Genomic DNA, 26,855 nt, shown 5'->3' on the forward strand with positions numbered 1-26,855 from the left:
TACCTCATATGGTACAGTATTTGGGGGCTCGGGGCTGATATGTTTTATTCCCTTCTGTGTTACTCGGTAAAAGGTCTTTGTGAAAAGCACTATACAAATATTTATTGAGATAAAGAAGGGGGGTGGTACCCGAAAAGTCACTCGTGAGTGGTTTGTGTTGATTTTGGAGAATCATATCTTTGGCTTTCAAGCAGGGAAAAAAACAATTTTCTGTATATTGTAGTTTCAGATTATGAACTCGAATTATAGTAATACTACTCATTAAAAAAAGTGATGGTCATTCATAAATGCTAAATCGTGCCACTTGGCTTTTTTTTTTTTAATATTTGATGGCTTATTGAGGCAACCACATAGATCAATCACACAGATAAAAGAAACGTTATGAGGAGAGAAAGTGAACTGCAGACGATTCTCTGGGGTGAGCTTGGTTAGCAGAACAACAGTGCACAAATGGAAATTGGCAAAGGATACACACCACACAGTCAGGAGGAAGTATTTTTCCACACAGACATAAAAGTGCAAACTGGTCCTCTTGGTTGGCTCAATTACACCAATAATAGTAATAATAATAATAATAATAATAATAATAATAATAATAATAATAATAATAATAATGTATATAGCACTTCTCATTTGCTTTGGCAGATCTCAGAGTGCTTAAAGTGCTCAGGCAAGATCAATTGAGCACAGAAGAGTATTTGAATCCAACAACCAGAATCAAACCAACCAAGAGGACCAGACCAGAAGGTGGGGTTTGGCCTTTTTGAGAGTATTTCATAGGTTCAAATACACCAGACAAGCACAGTAAAGTGCAGAAGAAGTATTTGAATCCAAAACAATTACGTATGTGACCCAGGTCTGCTATTAATCAGGTGAACACCCTTAAGTTTTTGTTGGCCAAAGAATGTTAAGAGCTAAATAACTGAGTGTAATGTAATTTAAATAATGTGACATGTCGGCTCACGTACGTCTTTCCAAGTCAGGTGGACAAGCAGAGGCTTATATACTCCTACGCCAACGGTCAGGGAGGAGGAGTGAGGTTGGAGGGGCTGAGCCCAGCACGTTAGGAAGTGCACCGCCGCTAACCCAATAAGCCACAAAAAACCTCTCTTCGCTTCTCCAAGAGCATCATTACAGAATGTAAGCATTTACAATGCAGATTTCCCAGCCCAAAAACATGTGTTACGAGGGATTTGTGTCATAAATTATTCATGACACGGAATATTAATACATATCGCCGCCCTAGTTCTCTTCCCTTGGTGTCACTTCCCGAGGATTGTGGGTAACAGCCTAGCATATAAAAGCGCTTGCTACAAAGCTTTATGCTTTATGCTTTATGCTACAAAGGCTGTGAAGCGGCAAGCTGCTCTCCCTCGACCCTTTGACCCCACTCTCCCTTTGTAGTCCTGCTGGGATGAGAGCTCTCTGTCAAGCCTTTGCTGTCCTTTATACCTCCCAGCCCAACCCAGCCCAGCCCAGCCCACCTGCATTCCTGTTCGGAGGCCTGCGACTGAGGTTTGGATAGCAGGTAGCAGGATTTTACTCACTCTGAAGGAAAAAGAAGGCGGTGTCCAATTCTTCACCCACCCTGAGCCAGAATGGAGTCTGTTTCTAATTCTTTACTCACCCTGAGCCAGAATGGAGTCTGTTTCCAATACTTTTCTCACTTTGAGCCAGAATGGAATCTGTTTCTATTACTTTACCCACTTTGAGCCAGAATGGAGTCTGAATCCAATTTGCTACCCACCCTGAGCCAGAATGGAGTCTGTTTCTTGTTCTTTAGCCACCCTGAGCCAGAATAGAGTCTATTTCCAATACTTTTCTCACTCTGAGGCAGAATGGAATCTGTTTCTATTACTTTACCCACTTTGAGCCAAAATGGAGTGTTTCTAATACTTTAACAAACCTGAGGCAGAAAGAAGCTTAGTAAATTAGGAAACATTAAACACAAAATACTAAACATGTCTGAGGTTCAGGTGTAACATGGGTCAGGCCCCCTCCAACAGAATGTTTCAAGGCTCAGACCAAGGTCAGATGCTTCACACAAGAGATACGATTAACCTGATGAACTGAAAACCAAGGTCATCGCACAATCAATCCAATTGTCTTCAAACATCGCATTTTTAACGATTTGTCACAGTTGTCCCTGTCACATACAGTAGCAGACACTAGCATTCGCACATCTCTGAGGGCTGCTACACAAGCTTCTGCGGACCTCACACTTAACGCTCTGCCTACAATGCCATCGGCGTTCATGAGACTACACTACCATTGTTCCCTAGGGGGAGGCTGAGTGGACTGGTTGGACTCGTGGTGAAACGGTGAAAGGTCTGTAGTTCCTGTCCTTTCTGAATCAGTAGATACTGGGGAGTAAATATCTGTGGTTGCAGCTCCTTGCCTCTCCTCTCCCTGTGGACAACGCTTTGTTGTTATTTGGCTTGTATGTCCACTGATGCGGATGCCCATCAATACCTTCTGCCCAGTCCAGCACGGCATCCTGGGAAATCCCAGCAACTGCATTCCTCCAGCCATTGAACATGAACACGAGAAATGATGCAGTAATAGAGACCAGATTTAACTGTCAAATAATCTTCATTTTTTTAAACTTTGGATATTAAACAAGTCAAAACTTTTTGTTAGCCAATTTATTTACAAAAAGTTGCCAAAGATTAATTAGTCTACATTTTAAAAATATATTTTGATCCATTTAGGGCTTTTAAAGTAATGTAACAGAGGCAGATATAAGCCAGAATTGTTGGAACTCACTGGACCAATTTCATGAAATATTCAACCCATGTTTGACCTCCTGACTGCTGGCACCCTTGTGTGGTACCTGAGGTGAGGGTATGTGTGAGCTTTTATTTCGTGTTTTTGTGCAATTTAAATGAAGATTATTCAATGAACGTACTCATGGCGATAAGCAACAAAGATCTCAGCATTAGAGTTTCACACATAAGTGGACAGAAATGTCAATAGACGTACGAACTGAACATAAAAATGGAGTCTATTGACCAAAAAGTACAAAGCCTGGAGCAACAACAAAAGAATGAAGGAATGGGGGATAAAACACTAAAAAATATAAGAAATGCTGCAAAATGACCTCAATGGTCAGTGAAATACAACAAAAACATTTCTCCACCCCCTCCTCTTATTTTCTTAATAAATAATTACTCTGAAAGTCCAAGCAAGAAAGTAAATGAAAAGACAGAAAGCAAGAGAGAAAGAATCCAAGAGAGTGAGAGAGCAAGAGAGGAAGGCATTGAAAGGACAGAAAACAGCACTGTCTCATCAATGAACTGCTGTGAAAGAGTGGCTCGCGATTGCGGATGTTGTTGTTCGTATTTAAATGCAGCCGCACAGTTCTGTGAAAACCTGTTTCCATAGTGACCAGAGGGGCAGAGATTCCAGCACACCCTATAAACAGTACCCTGAGGTCAGCCGGCCTAACTGTGCAGTAAAACATAACGAAACATAACATAATGACCAGAACAGGCCATTCAGCAATGCTAGACATGTGCTGTGGCTGTGTTCTGCCACATAACATAATGACGAACAGGCCATTCAGCCTAGCAAGGCTCACCTCTTCCTACCACTAAAGCGTACCTACTGCTTAGTCTGCCTAAAAGATGATATCTAGCACAGTATCAAGCCTGGTCTTGAAAACCCTCAGAGTTTATGCCTCCACTACATGACATGGCAAGCTCTTCCACACAGACCAATCTCTGTTTGAAAAAATAGTTCCCAATGTCAATGCGGAACTTAACTTCTGCTCATTTCCATTATATTGGCTAAAAGAACTCCATCTGAAGAATTGCCTGTAGTTCACTTTGTTAATTTCATGAATTTAAAAGCCTCAAGCAAATCACGCCTAAATCTCCATTTACGAAGCAGGAAAGATTAAGTATCTCAAGTCTTTCCTCGTAACTTTTATACCAGGAATCATTTTGGTTGCCCTTCTCTGAACTTTTTCTAGCACTCTACATGTGGTCTGACAAAGGTACTGTATAAGGTGAGTATAACTTATTGAGTATAACTTATTGAGATTTATACTCAATAATTTGAATGAGGGTATGGTATGGGCTCTGGAAAAGCTCTCGTCAGAGTCTGTCTAACCAAGCAGCATTCATACATGCATTATACTGCCATTTATTCACTCCTGGCTCAGCAAAAGGGACGGATTATCACAGAACGACTGTTCCCAAGCGACACGGCTGCCAAGGAGAGTGGCACCAAGGACACCGCCACAAAGGACTGCCTCTGGGGGGAGCGCAGTTGGATTCGGAGAAAAGCCTGACCAATCAGAGAGGGATTTCTGCCTGGCAACTGATCCAAAACAGACAGACATATGACATATTTGACCCAGGTCTGTGAAAGAACTTAGCCGTTGGCTGCCGTAGACCTGAGCACCTTAACTAAAACATATCTATCTAAAACTCCCTTGTGATTCAGATGACAATGACCATACAGTCAGCTACTGACTGCAGGTTTCACGAAAGCCTTCTATTAAAGTGACATTCATCAACAACTTGCCAAGAAAATGGAAGGCTCCAGATGGTGACTCTCTTTTCAGCATATCCACACTGTGAGCCACGTAGCTAACAGCATCCCCGACCAATATGATATGATAAACATCTACGGCTTTCAAATCAATACTTCTGGACCAATCAGCGCAAGGTTACCCTAAGGTCAGCCTGCTGGACATGACTCAATACTGACACTGACAGACTTTCAGCTGCTTTCGTCTTTTACCCTACCCTTGAGAAAAACCTGTGTATTTTGCATCTCTCATGGTGTGCAGAAATTAGAAACCGCCTTCTATAAAATAGAGGTTTCAGAAGCTCACGTCAATACCTCACAGATTCCATTTTATGCATCACAACAAAAATCCATTCCCTTGACAGGACACGCAAGACTGAACCGGACTTGAATTTTGACACAAAACTCCTCTTTCGACACACACACACACACACACACACACACACACACTTACTGTAGGCACAGCTCCAGAGCAGAGTAACACCTTGCCTCTGTCTTTTCACAATTTAAAATCAATTAACAACAAACACTGCCAACCTGTTTTGTCATTATTACCAACTAATATCTTTTGGGGAAAAGAACAGCTTACAGATTATCATTTATAATGAAACCCATTTACAGCGCAGCACATGGACATGAATTCCAGAAAAGGCAGGAAAAAAAAACCTTGAGTAAAAGGCACAATTACTGTCCATTGTAATAAACACATTTTTAACCGACTCTACTTGGTTATTGTCCTGTTCACACCTGGCCACTTTCTCCCACTCTGACTGGGGTAGTCCTCCGGTGTTTCGCGGCTGTTCTGGTAAATGTCACACATCGTTTCGCATTAGTCACGCTTGTTTAACCGTGGTCGGATTAGACCAGTTCCCTTTTGCTGCCTGAGAATCTCCCCGCCCAGGGAGAGAGCTGGCTGGTGAACATCAGCTCCAATTCTGTCACAGGTTCTCAATAACAGCTGCTGGGTGGCTCATTCGGTTAAAGCGCCGTCTGTTTTCATTGCTATCTCGTGACTCCCACTCATCAGTCGGGCGCACGAGGAGCAGCACACGAAAGGTCTTCCTCCGCCTCCATCCTTCGAGGTGAGAATAAGCAGGCTGGCGCCACCATTTGTTTTGGAGGGGAACTTCAGATGTCTACACTCTCCCTAATCAGCAGCGGTTGGCTGAGTTTGCAGAGAACTGGCCACTCCAAATGAGGGTGGGAATTGTACATGCTTAACCCAACATCAGATGCCAAATTCCAAAAAAATAAAAATAAATTCTCCTTAACTTTGACGACTGCATTAAATGAGTGCTGACTCAAACAAATATACTAGAACTCTTGGATGGTCTGAAACACTCTTGAAGACAACTGATAACACATTGCAAAATAAAACATACAAACACAAAAAATAACAGTGTTCTTAATACTGGCATAAATATATATTCCTTCAAAATTGTCAATAATTTGCTGGAATTGTATGCAGTGTCTAAACCACTGTTTTGCTCTTTTTAAATATTTGTCTTCTCTAGCAATATAAGTATGTGTGTTAAGTATTAATTCATACTTCATATTTGTAATAGCTGCATTCACTGTGATAGACGCACTATGCTCAGAGGAGTCCAGAGGTCAGAAAGTAAAAGTCCCGCCTTGTCGTTCAACCACCCATGAACTCAGCCAGCTGATTTCACTCATTAGATCTACCTCCTGGTAGAATAAGTGTGCTAATTAGCAAATCCAGGCAAACAAAAAAAAATACTGAGGAGGAGTTTTACCCAGGTCAGTTCTGGCAAGGCTCCACTCAGCTCTGCTCTCTCAGGGGATAAAGGACAGAGACATAGAACTAAGAGAATGCATCATCTCAAATACCACGTTTTCTTTCCGCAGAGTTTAGCACTTCATATGCCAAAAGTATACTTCTTAGATACGTCTACTTCCTATGTCGCAGGATTGTTTTGTACATTTGTGCCTTGCTTTTCGATGTTTTAAAAGGTCATTTCAGCTGTTTTAGCATGTTGTACAGGTAAAAGATAATATAGACAGCGCTATACACTCAGTGACCACTTTATTAGGTAGACTTGTACACCAGCTTGTTAATGCTAATATTTAATCCAATCATGTAGCAGCAACTAAAGGCATGAAAGCATTGAGATGTAGTCAAGAGGTTCAGTTGTCTTTCAGACCAAATGTCAGAATGGGGAAGAAATGTGATCTCAGTGGAATGGAATGATTGATGGTGCCAGACAGGGTGGTTTGAATATCTCAGAAACTGCTGATCTCCCTGGATTTTCACACAAAACAGTCTCTAGAGGTTGCAGAGAATGGTGAGCAAAACTGAAAACATCCAGTGAGCAGCAGGTCTGCTGGTAAAAATGTGCTGTTAATGAGAGAGGTCAGAGGAGGAAGGCGAGACTGGTCGAAGCTGACAGGAAGGTGACAGTAACGCAAATAACCACACATTACAAGTATGCAGAAGAGCATCTCTGAACCCACAATGCATCAAACCTCTAAGTGGATAGGCTATGGCAGCAGAAGACTTAATAAGTCTAATAAATCCATAATAAAGGGCTCACTGGGTGTATCTTGCTACTAGTAGCATGTGTTAGCATTATTTAGTCTCCCAACGATGGTAGTAGTTTGTACTAGGGCATATATTATGCTTGAACTAGTCGGAGCCAGTTTACGGATTAGCAGATACAACTTCGTTAAACTTGAATGTCAGCCCAATTTACCCAATAAAACATACCCCTCAAAATCACATTTAACACAGAAACTCTCTGCAACTATAATTATACAGATAGAGCTGCACCCTTACAGTTAGAAGCACATAATTATACACTCATGATTTAAAGGAGACTGGTTTAAACAGCAGGGTCACAGACTCGATTCCGGGAGGGCCGGAGTATGTGCCAGCACAGATCAGTGTGTTTCAGCACTCAATTTAAGTCATTAATTAGCAGGAGAGTCCACACACCTGCTTTCCACAGGCTGCTGATCGAAAGTAAGTAACAAAAACCAACAGTTCTCCACCTCAGAAGGGGCTAATTTTACAACAAAACACAACTCACAGGCAGTTTGTCCCACAGCCCAGTCGGTTCAGGTCTACCGATGATCCGCCCGCCGCGTCCGTCGTTCTCGGAGATAATAAAGTCTGACGGTGGTAAACCAAGCCGACAACGCCCGGGGTTGAGCGCTTTTCCCGAAGCGTCGTAAATCGGGTTCATCCCGACGACGGAATAATGAAATTAAACTCACAGGGAAAAGGGACGGCAGTGGATTCCAGGGCTAATTATACGTCATGACACGGATGACATCACAGGTAATGACATGTCATGATATGGATGAATGCCCCGCCCCCCACCCCTGCTTTGCGGCGATGCATCTTAAACGTGGAGGGCATTACGGTGTGTGTGTCGACATGTTCCTTTAACGAACGCCCCATCAGTTTTCATGGATAATTATTCTAAGGGCTGTAGAGATCAGTGGGATAAGGACAGAAAGGCACAAATCAGAGATGTAATTACCGTTACTCGAGAAATTATTATATCTTTTTGACCATGCCTGGGGCTTTCCTGTCCTTTTTAAACATGAGATGCTGCCACAGCTAATGCTTAATAAGCTGCCACAAAGGCCTACACAAAGCATGCTGTCCAACTCCATAACCTTTTCACTGTGAGGCCCAGGCTTAAGTGTTTCAATCAAAACAATCTTACCCCACTTATGATTGTAGTCTTTTAATGCCGATTTCATTTAGTCTGTCAGTCATACACAAATTATATAAAAACGCAGTGCAAGCTTCATGGGGCCTTGTATGTGCAAGTCCCAGCTAAATACATGCCAGTAAAAACATTTCCAAAAATATTGTTAAATATTTGTATTGAAAATCCATATTGAAGGTGTCATAATTTCATGCATATTTGAAAACAATTTTTAATCTCCGAAATAGACCAGGGGTTTTCAAACTCGATCCTGGGGACCCAGTGCGCCTGCTGGTTTTCAATCCTACCATAATTACACCCTCTGAATAGCAATGAGCTGTTAATTGTTCTTAATTAGACTCTTAATGTTTGGTGAAGGATGATTTACCCTCTTATGGTCACATTACGACAGAAATAGCGATGAATGCCTCAAAGAATAAATATACCGCATTCACAGAACTCTTCAGATCCTCTAAGGGTTTGGCTTTCTGTCATGTATAAGTCGACAAATGATTCCTTGAGAAAGCAGTTACATTTCTTAGGTGATTGAAGAACAGAGGTGAAATGGGATCCTTACGGGGCTTCTTACGTGAGAAGTGAACACAGAAAGTAAAGTCAACATGTTCAGCCCGTAAGTATTTGGACAGCGCTACAAATTTTACTTTTTGGCTCTGGACCCCAGTACATTGGATTTGGAAGACAATGAATATGAGGCTAAAGTTGAGAAGGTCAACTGTAATTAGTGGGTGTCTGCGAACCAAGTAAGAATGGCAGCCCTTTTTATACGGTGTCACTGTCCAAATATGGTTCTTTTCAACAACCTTAATATATCTGCTCAAGATATTGGCTGGGACAAAAAACAGCCTGAGGAGTTGGTCACTCGGGCCGAGTTTTGAACTGCATGTTCAAAGGAGTCATTTACATTCAAGAATTTTACGCAAACAGATGCAAAGTGATGACTAAACAGACTACTTACTCGCTATGGCTGTCAAATATGTATAGTTTCAGCTAGCCTTCTTCTTGACATGCTCAATATTAAAGAAAGCTAGTACTGACTGTAGCTCCTGGTATCATACATAACTACAGACCACAACTACAGACATGATGGGTGGGTCTGTAGTAGATCTGCAGTAGACCTGCATTACTGTAGTGTAGTTAAAGTCTGTAGTTATGTTTGATACAAAGAGGCCCACTAGAGAATTTGTGGTTGTGGTGCTCACTGGCACATACAATACCCTCCAAAAGTATTGGAACAGCAAAGTCAATCCCTTTATTTTTGCTGTACACTGAAGACAATTGAGTTTGAGGTTAAAAGATATACATGAGATGACAGATCCAAATTTTATGGCCCGGTATTTTTATCGAGATTTGTTAAAGAACTCAGAACCTATTTAAGCTTTATGGAATGAGAACCCGTGGTATATCATGGATATTGGCACAGCTAGCGGGGTGGTTAGGCACGAGGCGAAGCGGAACCATGACAGAGCTCTCTGCTACCGAGCGGTTGATCACATCAGCCGGGGGGCGACATGGCTCAGGCAGTAAGAGCAGTCATCTGGCAGTCGGAGGTTGCCGGTTCGATCCCCTGCCCGGGCTGTGTCGAAGTGTCCCTGAGCAAGACACCCAACCCCCCAAAAAAATGCTCCTGACGAGCTGGTCGGTGCCTTGCATGGCAGCCAATCGCCATTGGTGAGTGTGTATATGAATGGGTGAATGAGAAGCATCAATTGTGCAGCGCTATATAAATGCCAACCATTTACCATTTAGCCGAAGCCAAGCAAGCGGGGAGGCAGCGACCGGTCCCTATATACGCCTGTATTGGTACCTGCTCCATCCCTCTGCCGATTGTTATGAGCGAGGTCCCAGCCCCTAGACGAGCGGGCATCACAGCGCAGAGGATTGTGGGAGAAGGGACTCACCACGTAGAGCTGCTTCCACAGCAAGGCCCATTCCTGCAGGGTGGAGGTCACCTCGGTGATGATGGGGTCTTCAAGGGGCACCACCGTCTCATACTGCCTGCAAATGGGAGACACAAACACAAGGCACAAGCGTTTCATTCTGCTCTTCCTCCGCACATACCGTTAGAGCATTCCAGTCGCTTAACTAATATTTATTTAGCATATTTACTGAATGTAAACATTGCAGTGACACGTTGTATGTCCTGTCACCAGCAATCCTCACTGAATTGATCAATTAAAGCAGTTAATTCAACAGTCACCTTGTTTCTTGGGTCTGAACTGGTTGGTGACATTAAGGCGAAAACAAAAACCAGCACACCCTGCGACTCTCCAGGACCAGGAGAGAGGACCACTACTCTGCAGGGTGACCAGATAATGAGCTCCTCTATTCCTTTCATCGTCTCTGCTTACTAGCAACAGGAGAATCTGGGACCTGAGTCAAACACATAATTGTTTTGGATTCAAATACTTTTCTATGCTTTACTGAATTGGAACCTATGAAATACTCTCCAAAAGTACAAAGTACAAAAGTACACAATCTGGCCCTCTTCGGTTGGCTCAATTAAACAATCAATTGCAGGTCAATCGAGCAGAGAAAAGTATTTGAATCCAAAACAATTACGTATTTGACCCAGGTCTGTCGGTAATAGGCAGTGACGGTGCTGAGGTACAGTTCAGACCAGCAGTATTGTCCTTGGCCATCGGCCATTTTCAGAAGATGCAGAACGCCGGAAGGTTCCAGCCTCAGTGGCGGGAGAACAGAAACTTTAAAGAGTAGTCGCTCTCACTGTTTCAGCCTGGCTCTGCCTACTACGCACTTTCTAAAAACCAACGGTGGCAGGAGTAGTTTTGTCCATCTCATTTCAACGAGAAATTCTCGAACCAATAATTCGCTAGCAGTGTTCCATGTAGCATTAATCCACAGAAGCTGGCCTTGAAAATGAGGATTCAAAAGTAAATGACACCAACAACTCTCCCACTCAATATCTTGATTGACATCTATGTGATGTAGAGGTGCCTCCAAAGAGGTCCCCTGACATCAGAATTGGGCCAGGGCCAGAGTGGACTGCTGAAAGTGTAGTAGAACATTCCTATCAGTTTCTTTCTGGGAAAATGATACAAAACTGATCTAGCATGTCCAGTAATTACCCTTCAGTGATAATAATACAGTGCAGAGAGTCTGTTTGGGGCACAGCAGAACCGACCAGACGTGGTTAAGGGGGCCCCTGTGTGGAGTTTTTTATTCATAATTTTTGTTGTTTATTATTTTGAGGCCCATTTTCACGATCTCGCCTACAGCTTCACAGACACACGGCCCAGCTCTGCAGAATTGGTGATGACACACCAGCAGAAGGATGCTAGTCAGACGCACTTAACTTTGTTTGTGCTTTCACATACTTGCTATTCGACGCACATCCCTCCATATCCTGGATCTCCATTTTTCTTTCTCCAAAATATGACTCAAATCACTGAGGAGTGAGCTGGTTTTAAAACCAGTTTTTTTTTTATCCCTTAGAACAAGCCAAAATAATCGTCTAATGATGCCTTTCCAAGACTCTATCGAACCGTGATAATCTCTGCAGTTTTCCAAAATCCAAAACCATCCCATGCCCTTTCAAATGAAAGAACAAGACACAGAATCAATACCTTCACATGTAAGCCCTGCTGAAAAAAACAATTCAAGCTAGGTTTTGAAGCCAGCTACCAGCTCAGAAGCTACAAGCACCTGCTCATTGACCGGTTCAGACCAACTCATAGCACAACATTTGACCAGCTCAAGCAATGTTTTGAAACAGACAAACAGACAAGCTGCCAGGACTACCTGGTTGACCAGTTCATACCCAGCTAGACCAGCTTATGACCAGCTTGACCATGCTGCTTGACCAGCTCATACCCAGCTAGACCAGCTTGAGCAGCTCAATTTATCAGATGGTCGTAGATGGATTTTACAGCAGGGAAGAGCTGAAATGTAGATTTGCCCTTTGGTTCGGTTGTTGGGAGATGTCTATCATTGCGTAACCGCTCTGCGAACGAGCCTGACGGTGATTAGTCGTGCCTGACAGCCGTGAAGTGGCTGGTGTTATAGCTTTCTCCCCAGACATTAGTTCCACGGTAGCTCGCTCACTCTCCGCCTGCCAGGCGTCGCCGGGAGCCAGGCTCCCTCCCGCTCGCCTCCCGACGCTTTTGTTCCATCTCTAGATTTATCTCGCTTTCCTCCTTTTCTTTCCGGCAGGTTCCCGACGCCCTTCCCATTGTCCTTCTCTCGCTCCATATGCAGATGGACAGATCTTATCGGCGTGCTTTATCCGGGAACATTTTTGCGGTCACGCCCGCAGCACCGGAGTTACGTACAGTAATTGCCTTTTGATCGTGTTCACCAGCCTGGTGGCACACTTTTACTGCAGCTGTGGATGCTGGATTCTTACACACTGTGCAGGAACTCAATGCCTGCAGCTCAGCCCCGACAAGGACATACAACATTACCCAGCATACTACATTACCCATAAATACCATTTTTAACCCGCATACTACATTACCCAGCATACAACATTACCCAGCACCCTACATTACCAAGCATACTACATTACCCATGAATAAAAACATTTAAACAGCATATCACATTACCCGTGAATACAATTTTTTACCAGCATACTACATTACCCAGCATACAATTTTTAACCAACATACTACATAACCCAGCATACAACATTGCCCAGCACACTACATTATCCATGAATACAATTTTTTGCCAGCATATGACATTACCCAGCATATGGTTCCCCAGTACAATACATTACCCAGCATATTACATTACCAATGACTAGAATTTTTAACAAGCATACGACATTACCCAGCATATAATTTCCCAGCACACTACATTACCCAGCAAACTAGACTCACCTTTTTTGCTACATATTCAACCCTGTCCATCAGTGTAGTATATTAGACAGCATATTGTCAAAGATTAATAGTGTACTATTTTTAACAAGTGCTCAGTCTTGTCCATGAGTGTGCCAGTGTACTCTATTAACCAGTTTAGCCTACAATTTTAACCAGTGTACTATATTAATCAGTGTATGATTTTAACCAGTGTACTATATTAATCAGTGTATTTTGCATTTGTGAAATTCATAGTTATTTGTATGACGGCTGTCCGTACAGCAGTGGCCATGCCCTGGTGACCCCATGGCGAGAGAGTGAGGGAGGGAGGGATGAAGAGAGTGAGGGAGGGAGGGATGAAGAGAGTGAGGGAGAGAGGGATGAAGAGAGCAGGGGAGAGAGGGATGTAGAAAGCGGGGGAGAGAGGAGGAGAGTAGAGGAGAGGGGAGAAAGCCGAGGAAGGCTGACCCCAAAATGGCAGGGAAGAGCCCACAGAGAGGGTCGTCAACCAGCCAACCCCACACAGGCGGCCAGGCATCTGGGCACTCTGCCTCAGGAAAGTCCCTGGTCTCTAAATCGGCCTCCAATGCTCTTAAAGCACAAATGCTTTGACAAAATAAAGAATAAAAAAACCTGTGATAGCTGTCCTTAAACACATGCGTCTCGTCCGTTGAGATTTCACATCTATGTCAAAACCTGTGTGATATATCATTTCACGTCTCAGATAATACAGAGACGTCAGTTACAGTGAATTAAGATACCGATGGGGGATTATCGAGACACCATGCTTTGCCTTACGTGACATTTGCACACTGTGTCATGGGTGTTTGACTTCCTTTTCTGCATTAACAGGAGGCTAATAGAAACAAAACCAAGTCTACAAAGCGTGGAAGATAATGGACGCTTGTGTAAAAGTTCTAAAACAGGAACCAGGGGTGCAACCATCAATGACAGAGAAGAAGTCCAGGCATCATGGAAAAGGAGGGCTTGAGAACGCATCTTCTTCCACAGAACATCTTGATAAATGGAATAATATATGAAGAATCACCCATCAAGAGGTAGGTTTCAAAAAAACAAACAAACCGAAATCGCAAAAATGTAGCCGTGTTTCCCTGATGGCAAAAATCAGTACTTGTTCCTGGGAGCCATTTCCCAGCAGATTTGACTAGCAGAGCATAGAGGATCTTGGGAGTTTTTTTTCCCCACATGTAGCTAGAGAGCCAGCTCCTGCTACTGCTCATAAATATTGATGCAAAATGCATCACATTCCAGACAGAATTTCCCCGGGGCTACTATACAGAAGCATGCACTTTAGTAAAGGCACAGATAACAGTGTATATCTACTTCTGTATTGAAAGGATGAAGCGAAACCTAGCATTACCATATTTCGCTGTCAATTTATGTTTTCCTGCAGTGAAAACTTACCCGCTGATATATAACACGAGCCCGCAAGGGTGAGAGAAACAAAAGCTAAGGTCGCGGCTAACCAGAAAGTTCAACAATGCTAAGAGGCAGGTATCTGAAAAATGATTAAATACATTATATACAATACAACTGATAAATACAAGTAGTATTACTGCTATTACCTGGGTGATGGTGGTTTTGTGAATTCTGCTTTGAAATATCTTGCACAGAACTGAATATAAAGTGTGTCTCAATATGACCATGCCAACGGAACACACAGCATGAGGGAGACAGGAGAAATAATAGGAATCATGGAAAGAGCTGGGCAGTCAAAGGAGTCTAACACTGCCCTCAAAGCACTGGCATGCACTTATAGTGCCTTAGGACTGCATTAATAGTGCCTTATAGCTGCATTAATAGTGCCTTATGACTGTATTAATAGTGCCTTATGACTGCATTAATAGTGTCTTATGACTGCATTAATAGTGCCCTATAGCTGCATTAATTGTGTCTCATGACTGCATTAATAGTAGCCTATAACTGTATTAATAGTGCCTTATGACTGCATTAATAGTGGCCTATGACTGCATTAATAGAGGCCTATGACTGCATTGATAGTGCCTTATGACTGCATTAATAGTGCCTCATGACTGCATTAATAGTGGCCTATGACTGCATCAATAGTGCCCTATAGCTGCATTAAAAGTGTCCTATGACTGCATTAATAGTGCCTTATGACTGCATTAATAGTGGCCTATGACTGCATTAATAGTGCCTTATGACTGCATTAATAGTAGCCTATGACTGCATTAATAGTGACCTATGACTGCATTAATAGTGACCTATGACTGCATTAATAGTGTCTTATGACTGCATTAATAGTGTCTTATGACTGCATTAATAGTGCCTTATGACTGCATTAATAGTGGCCTATGACTGCATTAATAGTGGCCTATGACTGCATTAATAGTTCCCTATGACTGCATTAATAGAGGCCTATGACTGCATTAATAGTGGCCTATGACTGCATTAATAGTGGCCTATGACTGCATTAATAGTGACCTATGACTACATTAATAGTGACCTATGAATGCATTAATAGTGTCTTATGACTGCATTAATAGTGCCTTATGACTGCATTAATAGTGGCTTATGACTGCATTAATAGTGGCCTATGACTGCATTAATAGTGACCTATGACTGCATTAATAGTGACCTATGACTGCATTAATAGTGTCTTATGACTGCATTAATAGTGCCTGATGGCTGCATTAATATTGGCCTATGACTGCATTAATTAAACATTTTCTAAGCCAGAGGTGCACCAATTCAGTCTTCGAGGGCTAGTCTGCATACTGGTTTTTGTTCCAACCAGTTGCCTTGTTTTTAATTTGCTGACAGCCCTATAAATGACCCTGGTTCAAGCCTGTACTTGAGCACAGTAAAATCATCAGGACACACTTGCAGTCTGCAGCTGTAGCCGGTACTCATACACACGTCAGATAATACATGATTGAGACCATAAGAATTCTGAAATGGATCGGCCCTTGTTGTGCACCCCTGTTTTATGCATTTATAGAGTGTAAGTATTTTAAATGTATTCAACAAAAGGTTTTATACATCTTACCTTGCGAGCAGAATTCTGCTTTTACCAAGGGCAAATTCATCCACGGATGAAGCCAAGCACCACAACTCAATTCAACTATCTAGACACTTGTAAAAATGCCAAAAGTTACATGTTAAGGTCGTTTTAATTCAGCCATTCTTTACTTCCTGTGTGTATCCAACTGGGTATTTATTCAGTCTGTGAGAGAATCAAGAGTCTGTTTTGTGATTCATTGAATGAACTACCCAGCATTACTTGCAAAATGTAGTTCTGGTGCGCTCTTAAATTATAATTGTCTGTTGTCCCTGATATATGAGCAATGCAGCCCTCCAAAACTCAGCTGCTCAGCAGGCAAAGACAAAATGGCCGCCCCACCTCCAAAAACCTCGATAAAAACCTATTTTTACTGATGCGAGCAGCCTAGATCCCTCCACTGAGTGGCTCCCGCACTCTTCCTGCTGAATGAATTCCCAGGAGACCAGCAGGCATTAAAAATGGCTTAATTGTGGCCCAGTGCTATATCAGATTTTTTTGGCGTCTCCCCCTCATAACTCCGAACCCTGATCCGCGTCCAGGCGTGCCGCAGTGAAGCGCGAGTTTAACCGTCTCTCGGGTCTCCGTGCCAAATGGCCGTACACCACTCTGATCCACGGGCTTTCCAGTCACTGGGCTCTTTCCAATTCCTTTATTTTTCAACCTCCTTCCTTTCCTTGCTCCTTTTCTAGCTCCTAGCTCCACCCATCGAGGCAAAAACAGGAAGCGAGAAAAGGTGACGGGCATTCTAAAGAAGATGAGAGAATCGATACGACACGAATTAGGCGAACGGCATGAATTCCTTCGAATGTCAGAGCCACCGGGCCATATTTAGATCTGGCGTGAACCACTGTCCTCGGTGGGCAGCTGCATCAAACCAATGCCTTAACCATGTGCCACCGCAGTGCCCATACCCCTTTAACATGACTGAGCCACCCTTACCCCCCACCCCTAAAGCCCACCCTCATTCGTGCATTCTCAGTCAACCAATTCACAAAAGAACAGAGAAGGTCTGAGAGACAGCACAAACATAAGATCCCACGGTTGTCCGGCTGGCCCTCTTTTTCCATGAATCTCAAGTCCCTTTTCCTTTCTCCACAGAGAGCAGAAAACAAGCCATGCCCTTCATACAGATGAATATGCAGGGGCTACCACCAGTTTTATGGGCTCCTTTATCCCATATGGGGTTAAATATGCGGATAGCCTGCATGATGTAGACCAGTATTGAGAATGTAGACCTGTGTAACAGTTTCTTGTAATAAATGCTTTATTACAATACAATAAAACATTTATTATAAACGGCATTGTAACTAGTTTAATAATGCATTATTGTACATGTTTCATTGAAATGCAATGCAATATATACAATCTGAAAACTGCAGAACACTGTTATTGCTGTGTAGTAAACCCTTTAGCAGAACAGAAACACGATTTCTGAAATGCTAGTTATTGGTTTGCAAAATTAAACATTGCCACCACTGATGTGGAATGTTATTTCAACTTGTTTCATTATTTATACTATACTTCATATTACAAAACACCCGTGTTTTTCTTTGTCAGCACATATTAATACCGTCTGTTCTTGTACAAGATTAATTTATGAATTAATGAATTAATCATAATAACTGTGTAAACACCTTGATGAAGGCCCTAAATGACTAAACAATTTATTCTATCCTTCTCTTTGAGCTGATGCTAAGCACACTAAGGCAACTTATGTCTGTTAATAAACTAAGCCCTTCCTCCTCCACCTGACCTCAGTTGAGCTTGAAATTAAACAGTAAAGCTACCGTAAGAGGCAGTTCAGTAAACAACATCATTTCCTTTAAAGCCAAGGGACTGCTGAGCTCAGTGTCCTGGTAAAGTACTGCTAAAGTACTGCCTGGCAAAAAAAACAAAAAAGAACAATCTTAACACGTATTTTCTTATATATAGACTTATCTTATCTTAATCTTATTTATATTACTTTTGGGCTAAGTAATTTTTATTTTTATTTTTTAAAGAAGATTTTAATTCTCATTACAATTCTAAACACTTGTGCTAAGGCCTGGTATCAAATGCTAACCATGACCAATGACCATGACCACTGTGTATGGCCAAAACTTTCAATTTTGGTCTCATCTGACCAGAGCACTCACTTCCAGTCATAATTCCAGTGAGGTTTGGCAAACTCAAGATGCGTGGTTTCGTTTATTCCTGCCTCTATCTTGTGTTTGCCAAACCTCATTGGAGTTATGACAGGAAGAGAGTGCTATGGCTTTCGCCACTTCACTTTAACCCTTTAAGGCAGGGGTGTCAAAATGAATTCCCAGGGGGCCGCAGTGTCTGCGGGTTTTTGTGGTTGCCTTTCAATCAGCTGTCAATTAAGTCCTTCAGAACAAGGTGTGTGGATTCTTTCGCCAATTAAAGACTTAAATGAACCACAGGTGCCAGGAACAACCCGAAAACTGGAGGACTGGAGTTTGACACCTGTGCTTTAAGGTGTAAAATCAGAAAAATGTGATTAGCACGTTCTTAACTTTCTCATGCCGATGTGCAGTAACAATCCCAACTGTTGATTGAAACTAACTGAGTCCTAGAACAGACTGAAAATGTAGAAGAAAATGTCCTCCAAAAAATTATTCTTCATAGGGATGCGTATTAAATGGGGACATAATGTTAAAAGCAGAACGCTGTAAGTAGAGGCTGACAGATTATGCTTAGAGTTCCCAGCATGCAGTACCAGCAGGTGTGTTTTGTGTCTGTGGTAGAAGACTGACGGAGGGACAGGATTCAATCAGCATTTGTCCATAAATGAGTCACACCTGAGATTATTTCCTTCCCCGGAGACACAGTTTGATCAACTAACTGGCAGTTTGTAGAGAAAAAGTGTGATTCTAGAATTTACTTACAAGTCAAAGGTAAGGACAAATATTGGTTGAATCATACCCAGTGACTCATGAGGATGAAAAGCATCCAAGAACATTATCTATTGATTTTGTTAGCAAATCATTACAATTGAACACCTCTTTAAGTGGTGTGCAAGTCTGTCTCCTTTTTTTATGAATCCAGCACTTGTGTGCAGTTTGTAAGCATGCTGGGGTTTCTGTGAATATTATACTGGGGTGCCTGGTGATAAAGCAACTTTATGTTATGTGGATGCATAAAGTAGCACTAGTACCATTATCCAAAAAACATAAGATTTCTATTTCTGAGTGGTTGTCAGTAGAAAACCATGGAACCAAAAACAGACTGAAAGATAAACATGGCATTAAGTTACTATAATGAGTCAAACTCCCGGTGTGTTTGAACATTCTGTCTGATGAAATAAAACTTTATAAGTGAGAAAATGTGACCCTGCACAGCTCAAGCACAGCAATGAAAGTTTTAATCTCCGCATAATATGTTTTAATCCATGGATGACTGCCAACATGAACCTATCTATTCATATCTACCACAAAAATTATTACAATATTTTTTTGTCATAATGCATAGTTTTCAGGCATTAATCAGTTTTTTTGGCATGGAAATCTTACATTTACATGAGAAACATCACCATATTTTATTTGTCTCCGCAACAAGTTCTATAAAAACTGTCTGTGTTTTCATGACATCCTGCAGTAAGGATGAAGCTTCTTGCTGCCGCTAACAACTGAGCTGTCAGTACTACAGTTGCCAAACTGTCAAATGTGTCAGTTCTAGTGCACTCTCTACAAAGCTGCCATGTCAGCATAGCCTCACTTACTGCCCGTGTAATATCAACTCTGCTGGAGGACCTTCAACTCTTTTTGAGTTCTAGAGGGCCGTTTTTGGACTGGTGTTACACGTATAATTTGGTCATTTGGTAAAGGTTTTGGTAGCACTTCATTTTACAGCCCATTAATTGCCTCGTATTTACTGGGTAAATGTACTGGGTAAATTACAGTCTAAATGACTAATTTAATGTAATGTAATGTAATGTAAATACCAGGTACTTATTAGGCAACTATTTTCTGAGATTTCAGAGGTAAGTACTGTGAAATGGGCTGCAAACTCACATATGGTACTTACTGACTTTGGTTCATTATACTTACCACTGAAATCAAAGTAGTTACAGTACCTAATAATGACACAAGTAACTGCGTACTTAACAAACAGGCTGTAAAATAAAGCATAACCAAGGTTTTTTTAGCAACTTACAAAATGCAATGCAAACTTTGCAAGAGCTAGAGAAGTTGACCACTTTCAAGCCACAAGCTTCAGGCCCTGAGGAAGAAAAAGTATTTTTATTATTAAAAAGAAAAGTATATCATCTATAGTGGGAAATTGTCAGACTTCCTGCCTCTTCGGTTCTGACACTTTCTGTCCTGTATCTCATGTCCGCATTTTGTGTCCGCTCTTGCTTTCCGTAGTCTGTTCATTCATTCATTCATTCATTCATTCTCTCATTCCCTTCACCTGTGTCTCGTTTGCCTGTTCCTCACACTCACACCTGTTTGCCATTTCAGTCGAAACACCTGTGTATTTATACCGGTATGTTTGCGTCAGTTCTTTGCCAGATTGTTATGTGCTTGTCCAGCATTTTCCAGATTGTCTGTTCTGTGTATCGACCCTTTACATGTACCCCGACTTTTGTTTCTTGGATTCTGATTCTGTCTCTGTTTTGATCTGCTGGTGTCGAATTTGGACTGAACTATTGGATTCCGTTTTCTGGATTTCCCTTTGTACCTTTGCCCAGTCGGACAGTCTATTCGTGTACAAACTCTTGCCTGTGACATTGACTATTTGGATTTTCTGCACTGTATCTGTCTGTTGACTACCGACTCCTGCCACCCGAGAAGCTAACAAGGACTTCTATTCTATGCATTCTCCGGTTGCTGGTTCCTTAGCCCTGCGGCCCGACAGAAATTGCTTAAACATGAAGAGGAAAGCCAGGGAAGGCCTTTCCAACAGCAGGGCAAGAGGGTAACGGCTACTGATACAGTTACAGACTTAACCCAGAGCAGTACGGACCGTTTTCTCCGCCATTTTAGAAGATAAAGAACAAACAGGCAAAGCGAGTGCGTCACCCTTGAAACCGGTTGTGTATGAAGTGTGATGACGCGTCGCTGAGAGTCGACTGCAGCGTGTTCACGAGAGAACTCCCACCAGACACCAGACAGCGTATTGTATCAGGACACGATCGTGGAAGATGTTGAACATTAATTAAACGTATTGAGACTGAGAGAATACCATTTCAATTCCCCCGTAAGGAATTTTTGAAGAAGAAAAGGATTGTAATTTCAATTAATTTGCGGCACTCTGTTGCTTTTAATTTAATAAGGTTATGCTAATCAGATTGCTCCTATCTGCGATTAACCAGAATTTTAAAAAAAGCTTTCAAAATGTTATGCAGATGCATATTAAATAGCCGTATTTTCAAACTTGGGATTACATTGGAACATTGCTGTGTCCCTTATTTAACAAATTAATCCACTGCTGTTGATCTCAGGAGATGATTTAATCTCCATTAAAATATTTTTTCACCAGGGACATACAGAAAAGACTTGTTTCTTAAAAACATAGGCCTAATTTAACAACAGAATTCTCTGAATTGTCAATGGCATATTTCACAAAGGATGGCCAGTGTCTCTGTGTCCTACAGGATAACTGATTACTATCCACACTTTAACGGTTTATATGTTTGGGATCAGATTGGTTACTGTTGACCTAATAATTATCCTTCTACTCCATGTATTTTAACCAGACCTGGGTGAAATATGCAATTGTTTTGGATTCAAACATTTCTCAGTGCTTTACTGAGCTTGTCTGGTGTATTGGAAGCTATTAAAGGCTCTAAAAAAGTGCAAAGTGCACCTTTCTGGAATTGCACCAGGGAAGATCAATCGAGAAGAGAGACCTATCTGAATCCAATACAATAATGTATTCGACCCGTGTCTGGTTTTTACTTGCTTCTTACTCCTGTTAATGAGAGCAGACATTTAAGATATAACTCATAATTGCAAGGGATTTATATGCGAAATAATCATTTTGTGATTATTCTCATTATTTAGTTATTTAATAATCCCTTTCATGACTAACTCATAATCATAGATGATGAAGCAAAAGATGGTACAAAACAGTAACAATGAATGAAATCCAATTTATTACAACTGTACTAAATAATTTTATACTCTACTTTTGAATACAAATACAATACTATAGCACGATCATATTTCATTATATGATAATACAGAGAACCTAATAATGAAGCTTCTTTTGGCAATGTTCACTTTCATTTAAATATTTTAGTAGGACAGGTTCTACACTATACAAATAGAAAACAAATATTAAGTGATCATTTGTGTTTGAAATTAATTATTTTTTGGCATGCAGACATTACCTAACATGAGGGAAATAATACCTTAAAAGCCTGACAGTCCCAAAAAAAAAAAAAACATACCATATTGTTATTCACTTCAGTGTATAACAAATAAAAACAGATGCCGGCTTTGTACCACAACAACAAAGAAAAAAAACCATGTTGTTCACTTCGTGTCGCTGTAATTCCATTTTCAATGAACATGTTACACTCCGGTATATTGGTAAGATAAGAGCGCCAATGGATATTACGCTGTTAATTCTCGGTGCAGCGTTGCAGTGAATTACCTTTAGCAAATTAGCTCTCATCCTGAACAAACTCATTCATACCTCTCGGCGAACGTGAAACACATGCCCTTCATAATCCAGGGGGAAAAAAAGGTCTATTGTGAAGTCTCCTCATTGCCAGGTGCTTCAAGGTAAGCATTAGCGCACATGCTAAAGGGCTAAGAGTCTTCAAGATGAAACACAGAAGAAACTCCTGGAGCAATGCAGGGTCAAGGGCCTTGCTCAAGGGCCCAACGGCTGTGCGGATCTTATTGTGGCTACACCGGGGATCGAACCACCGACCTCGCGTGTCCCAGTCCTGTACCTTAACCACTACGCTACAGGCCGCCCAACCAAGCAGTTACCGTACACTCCTGATTCTACCAATCAATCAAAAACTCTAACAGTTGATCAGTAGAATCAGGCGTGTAGCTGCTTGGTTGGAACATGTAGGGACTACAACTTCCACATTCCCACAGGAAAATTCTGCGACGTCCACCACGAATGACGTCTAACTTGGTTCAGCCAATCCCGTAATGGCGGGAGCAATAAACGGTCCCGTATAAGAGCAAGACACGTTCTTGGGATCTCTCTTCTGGCTCTTCTGCTTTTTCTGGCTCTTCTGCTTCTTCTTCTGCTTCTTCTCTTCGACGCACCCTTTTTGGCCAGTCGCTTCAGCTCATCTGCTCCGAGACTCGGACAGAGGCTGAAGGCTGCACAGCGCACTACCAGGCCTACGGACGCACCCAGTTACCTCGCGGTAACTACGTGGCCTATAGTGAGTGGAAATTGTTGTACGCGGAACGCTACATCAGTTTACCCCAATAAAGCTCAACAACGAAACAGCAACGAACTTTTACACCTGGAAAAGGACCAGCGGATCAGACGACAACGCGCTGCTAAGACGGGAACACCCCAGCCTGCGCATCTCTCCCGGACACCATTCACAGCACCATCGCCGCTTCTACAAGGACAGCATGTCTTTTGGATCCAGCAATGCGTATGGACTCAGTAAGAAAACAAACATTCAGGCATAGCCAGTGTTTAGTTTAGTCTTAACTGTTTTTGTGAATCTGTGTTTCAATATTTACCATCCAACCATTGTAATGTGTTTGGTTAGCTACATATATATGTACGTGAATTGATTCGCCGTCTTTTGCGCATATATAGAGTAAAACTACGCAAGTAGTCCCTTCTCACAGCTAACTCTAACTCATTACCACACCCAGAACTCTAGCGACACGCGCGCTTGCGCGCGCCACACACACGCACACACACATACCAAACTAAATTTCCTTACTAACTTCCCGTCAGTTTATCTGTTATGTGTTTGTATGTTTGTTTAATAAATATATTTTATTAAACCCCGGTGTCCGTTTTGGAATCGCATAGACATGAGAGCCGAGTTAAAGCAGTCTTTCGAAGAACTTCCAACCTTCAGGTTATCGGTATGTTCAATCATTAATATTGGTTATTTTAATTAATTGAAATACTATATTTGTGGTTGGATATTTCTGATAACAGTAATTTTATGAGACTGATTACTTTTCGCAGTTATATTGCAACACAACGTTTAACTGGCGCCCCGGTTTCGTAGAGAGTAAAATCCCTGCGTTATTTGGCGGCCCGTGCAAGGACCCTACATAATTTGGAGTCCCGTGCGAGGACCCCTACATATTTTGGCGCCCCGTGTGAGGAAGACTAGCTTTGGCTCAAATTTCATGTCTTGTGACTTCATAACGAATTCCCCATCCTAATTTGGAGCTCTGCGTGAGAAAGACGAGCTTTGGCTCATGTCACGTGCCTCCAGAACGAATTCTCGGCATTCTTTCTCTATTTTTTGAAAATACCGCTAGATGTCAGCCTTGTACCATTTTTGAAAGCCTGCATGAGCCGCTTTCTCAATATACTGCCCCCTCGTGTAACATTGTGGCATTACATTCGTAATCTTACACGGTAGTTTGTTGATTGGCATTTACCTTCCGGTATAATACGTATTATCAATAATAGTATTATTAGCCGCACTGTATTATTAATTATAATTACTTGGTCAAAGTAATTTTAATAATTAATTGAATTTTACATTTAAATCCAAATTTAATTGTAATTTCAACCAATCACATTCTGGTATTTAGGATTAATGTGATCAGCATCACAGTTCCTATTTTACGGTCTGAATATCCGCCATATGTTCGGTCATTTTGCTGTTGTTGCATTGCAGTACCGCTAGTGCAACTCGAGTCCCTGTGTGATGCTATAGCTACCTTGTACTATAGTTATAGAGAATATTCAAAGAGCGTTTTAAATTCTTTATCCTTCATCACAACTTGTATGTTGGATTGTGATATTGGGAAACAATTCATTGCCAACTGTTAGGAGCTCAAGGCCCTTGTCAAATTGTTAACTTCAAGAGTACCCTCTTAAGTTACTGATTTTAGCTTTTAGCTTTATTTGGCTTGAGATATGGAACCCATATCTATTGATGAGTACCTTTCCTTTTTAGCCCAAGGTTTAGCACCTGGCTACATAGCTTTCCTGAATCAGATGAACCTCACTGATTGTAGGAAAGAAATGTTCTCATTAATCAACGAGAAAGGTCACTCCCCCAACCATTCAAAAGACCCAATTCTAAGTTGTCTGGTCTTGAATTTTGCCAGACAGATTAGTCTTGCTCTTCAGAGCAACAAAAACTTAGACTCAGAGATGGCATACCTCAGAGGACAACACACCAGTGTTTTACTTGAGCTTCAAACTGTTGGCAAGAAAGCAGTGCAATACTTGCGTGATCTGCATTCAGCCGAATCAGATCTTTGTTCCTACAGAGAGGAATTATTTCAGTTGAAGAGTGGATGCCACAAGCTACCACATCCACTCTCTTCTGTAAGCCTGCTTTCTCAGGCTTGCCCAACTCCAACTTCTCCTGCTTCCTCCTTACACCACAAGGCAGGGGAAGGGGGGTCACAAATTGATTCGGGTTTGTCAGATCCTGGTTCCACAGCTTGCTCTGATGGAGACTCGTCAGTCTCCTCAGATTGCAGTGCTGTTGACCACCCATGCAATGGTTTGCCCACCTCTTCCCTGGAGAGGGAAAGGGGGGACTCCATCCCAACGGTGGTCCATCTCCGCAAGGGAGAAACAGTCAGGCAAGTACAGGACTCCACCTTCCATGCCCACCCCTCTCGTGAGGAGGTCAGGGAACCCTCCCGTGGACACGGTAGAGGAGATCTAACGTTATTAATTGGGCACACAAAAAGCAACGCTAATCCCGCTAGCTTTCCCTTTATAACTGAGAGGATAGGTGACAGCTCTGTACAGTACACTGACAGTGACAATTCATCTTCTGCCAACCATTGTGAGAATGACTGTTTTGTAGCTCCGCCCCCTAAACCAAACCGAGGACGTCGAGCTCCGCATGAAACGCATTCACATTCAAATGTGATTTCAGTCTCTCCTTCTCCAAACAGGCAAACTAGTGCAACTTCACATGGTCTTCGCTTTGAGGAGCTAGAGGCCATGGCGAAGTATGTCCACACATTTGACCCCAAGGACTCCGAATTTAACATTCAGAGTTACTTGAGAGAAGTTGACTACTGTCTCTCGGATCTGCCCAGGGCAACCGATCGAGAAAAGGTACGACTTGTATGGAAAACCTCTACCAGAGAGATCCATACATTTATGGAACAACTTCCACCACAGGTTCGTTCCAGCTATCCCAAGGTTTGTGAAGCGTTGGTAGCTGAGTACCTGCCACGGTTTGATCAGGCCACAGCCATGATCAAATCTGTGGAGGTTAAACATAGCCGTACAGAACGACCAAAAGACTTTTACCAACGACTTAAACATGCTTTTTTCCAGGGCAGAAACGGACCAGGCTTAGATGAAGATCAAGCCTTCAAATCCCTTTTTGTGCACAACCTGCACCCCTGTGTCCGAACTCATGTTTCACTGTTTTCAAGGGGCCAACACTCAGCCCTTGAATTAAGAAATGAAGCCCAAATGGTCTGGGACACTTTAAGGATTGTGCCCAGGAACGAGGTATTGGAAACAGCTAAGCACGTTGTTCCAACCAAGCCCGCCGGCACTTCCCAAGTTGCCCCATTAAAATCTAATGGCTCAAAACAACGGCATGTGAGTAAGTTCCCGGTTAAGAGCCACCGTGGTCGCTTCTCACAC

At 42.1% G+C, this 26,855-nt stretch overlaps 1 protein-coding gene across 1 annotated transcript in view; it reads right to left on the bottom strand.

Annotated features, from left to right (window-relative positions):
- The window catches only part of LOC133109731 (dedicator of cytokinesis protein 3-like), a 319,579-nt gene that overhangs the window by 154,675 nt on the left and 138,049 nt on the right, over positions 1–26,855 (bottom strand). Inside the window, exon 5 of the mRNA XM_061219260.1 lies at positions 10,136–10,232. Coding sequence (XP_061075244.1) covers positions 10,136–10,232 — 97 coding nt within the window. The remainder of the gene's footprint in view (positions 1–10,135; positions 10,233–26,855) is intronic.

Source organism: Conger conger, chromosome 14 (genome assembly GCF_963514075.1).
Source record: "Conger conger chromosome 14, fConCon1.1, whole genome shotgun sequence".
Lineage (NCBI taxonomy): Eukaryota > Metazoa > Chordata > Actinopteri > Anguilliformes > Congridae > Conger > Conger conger.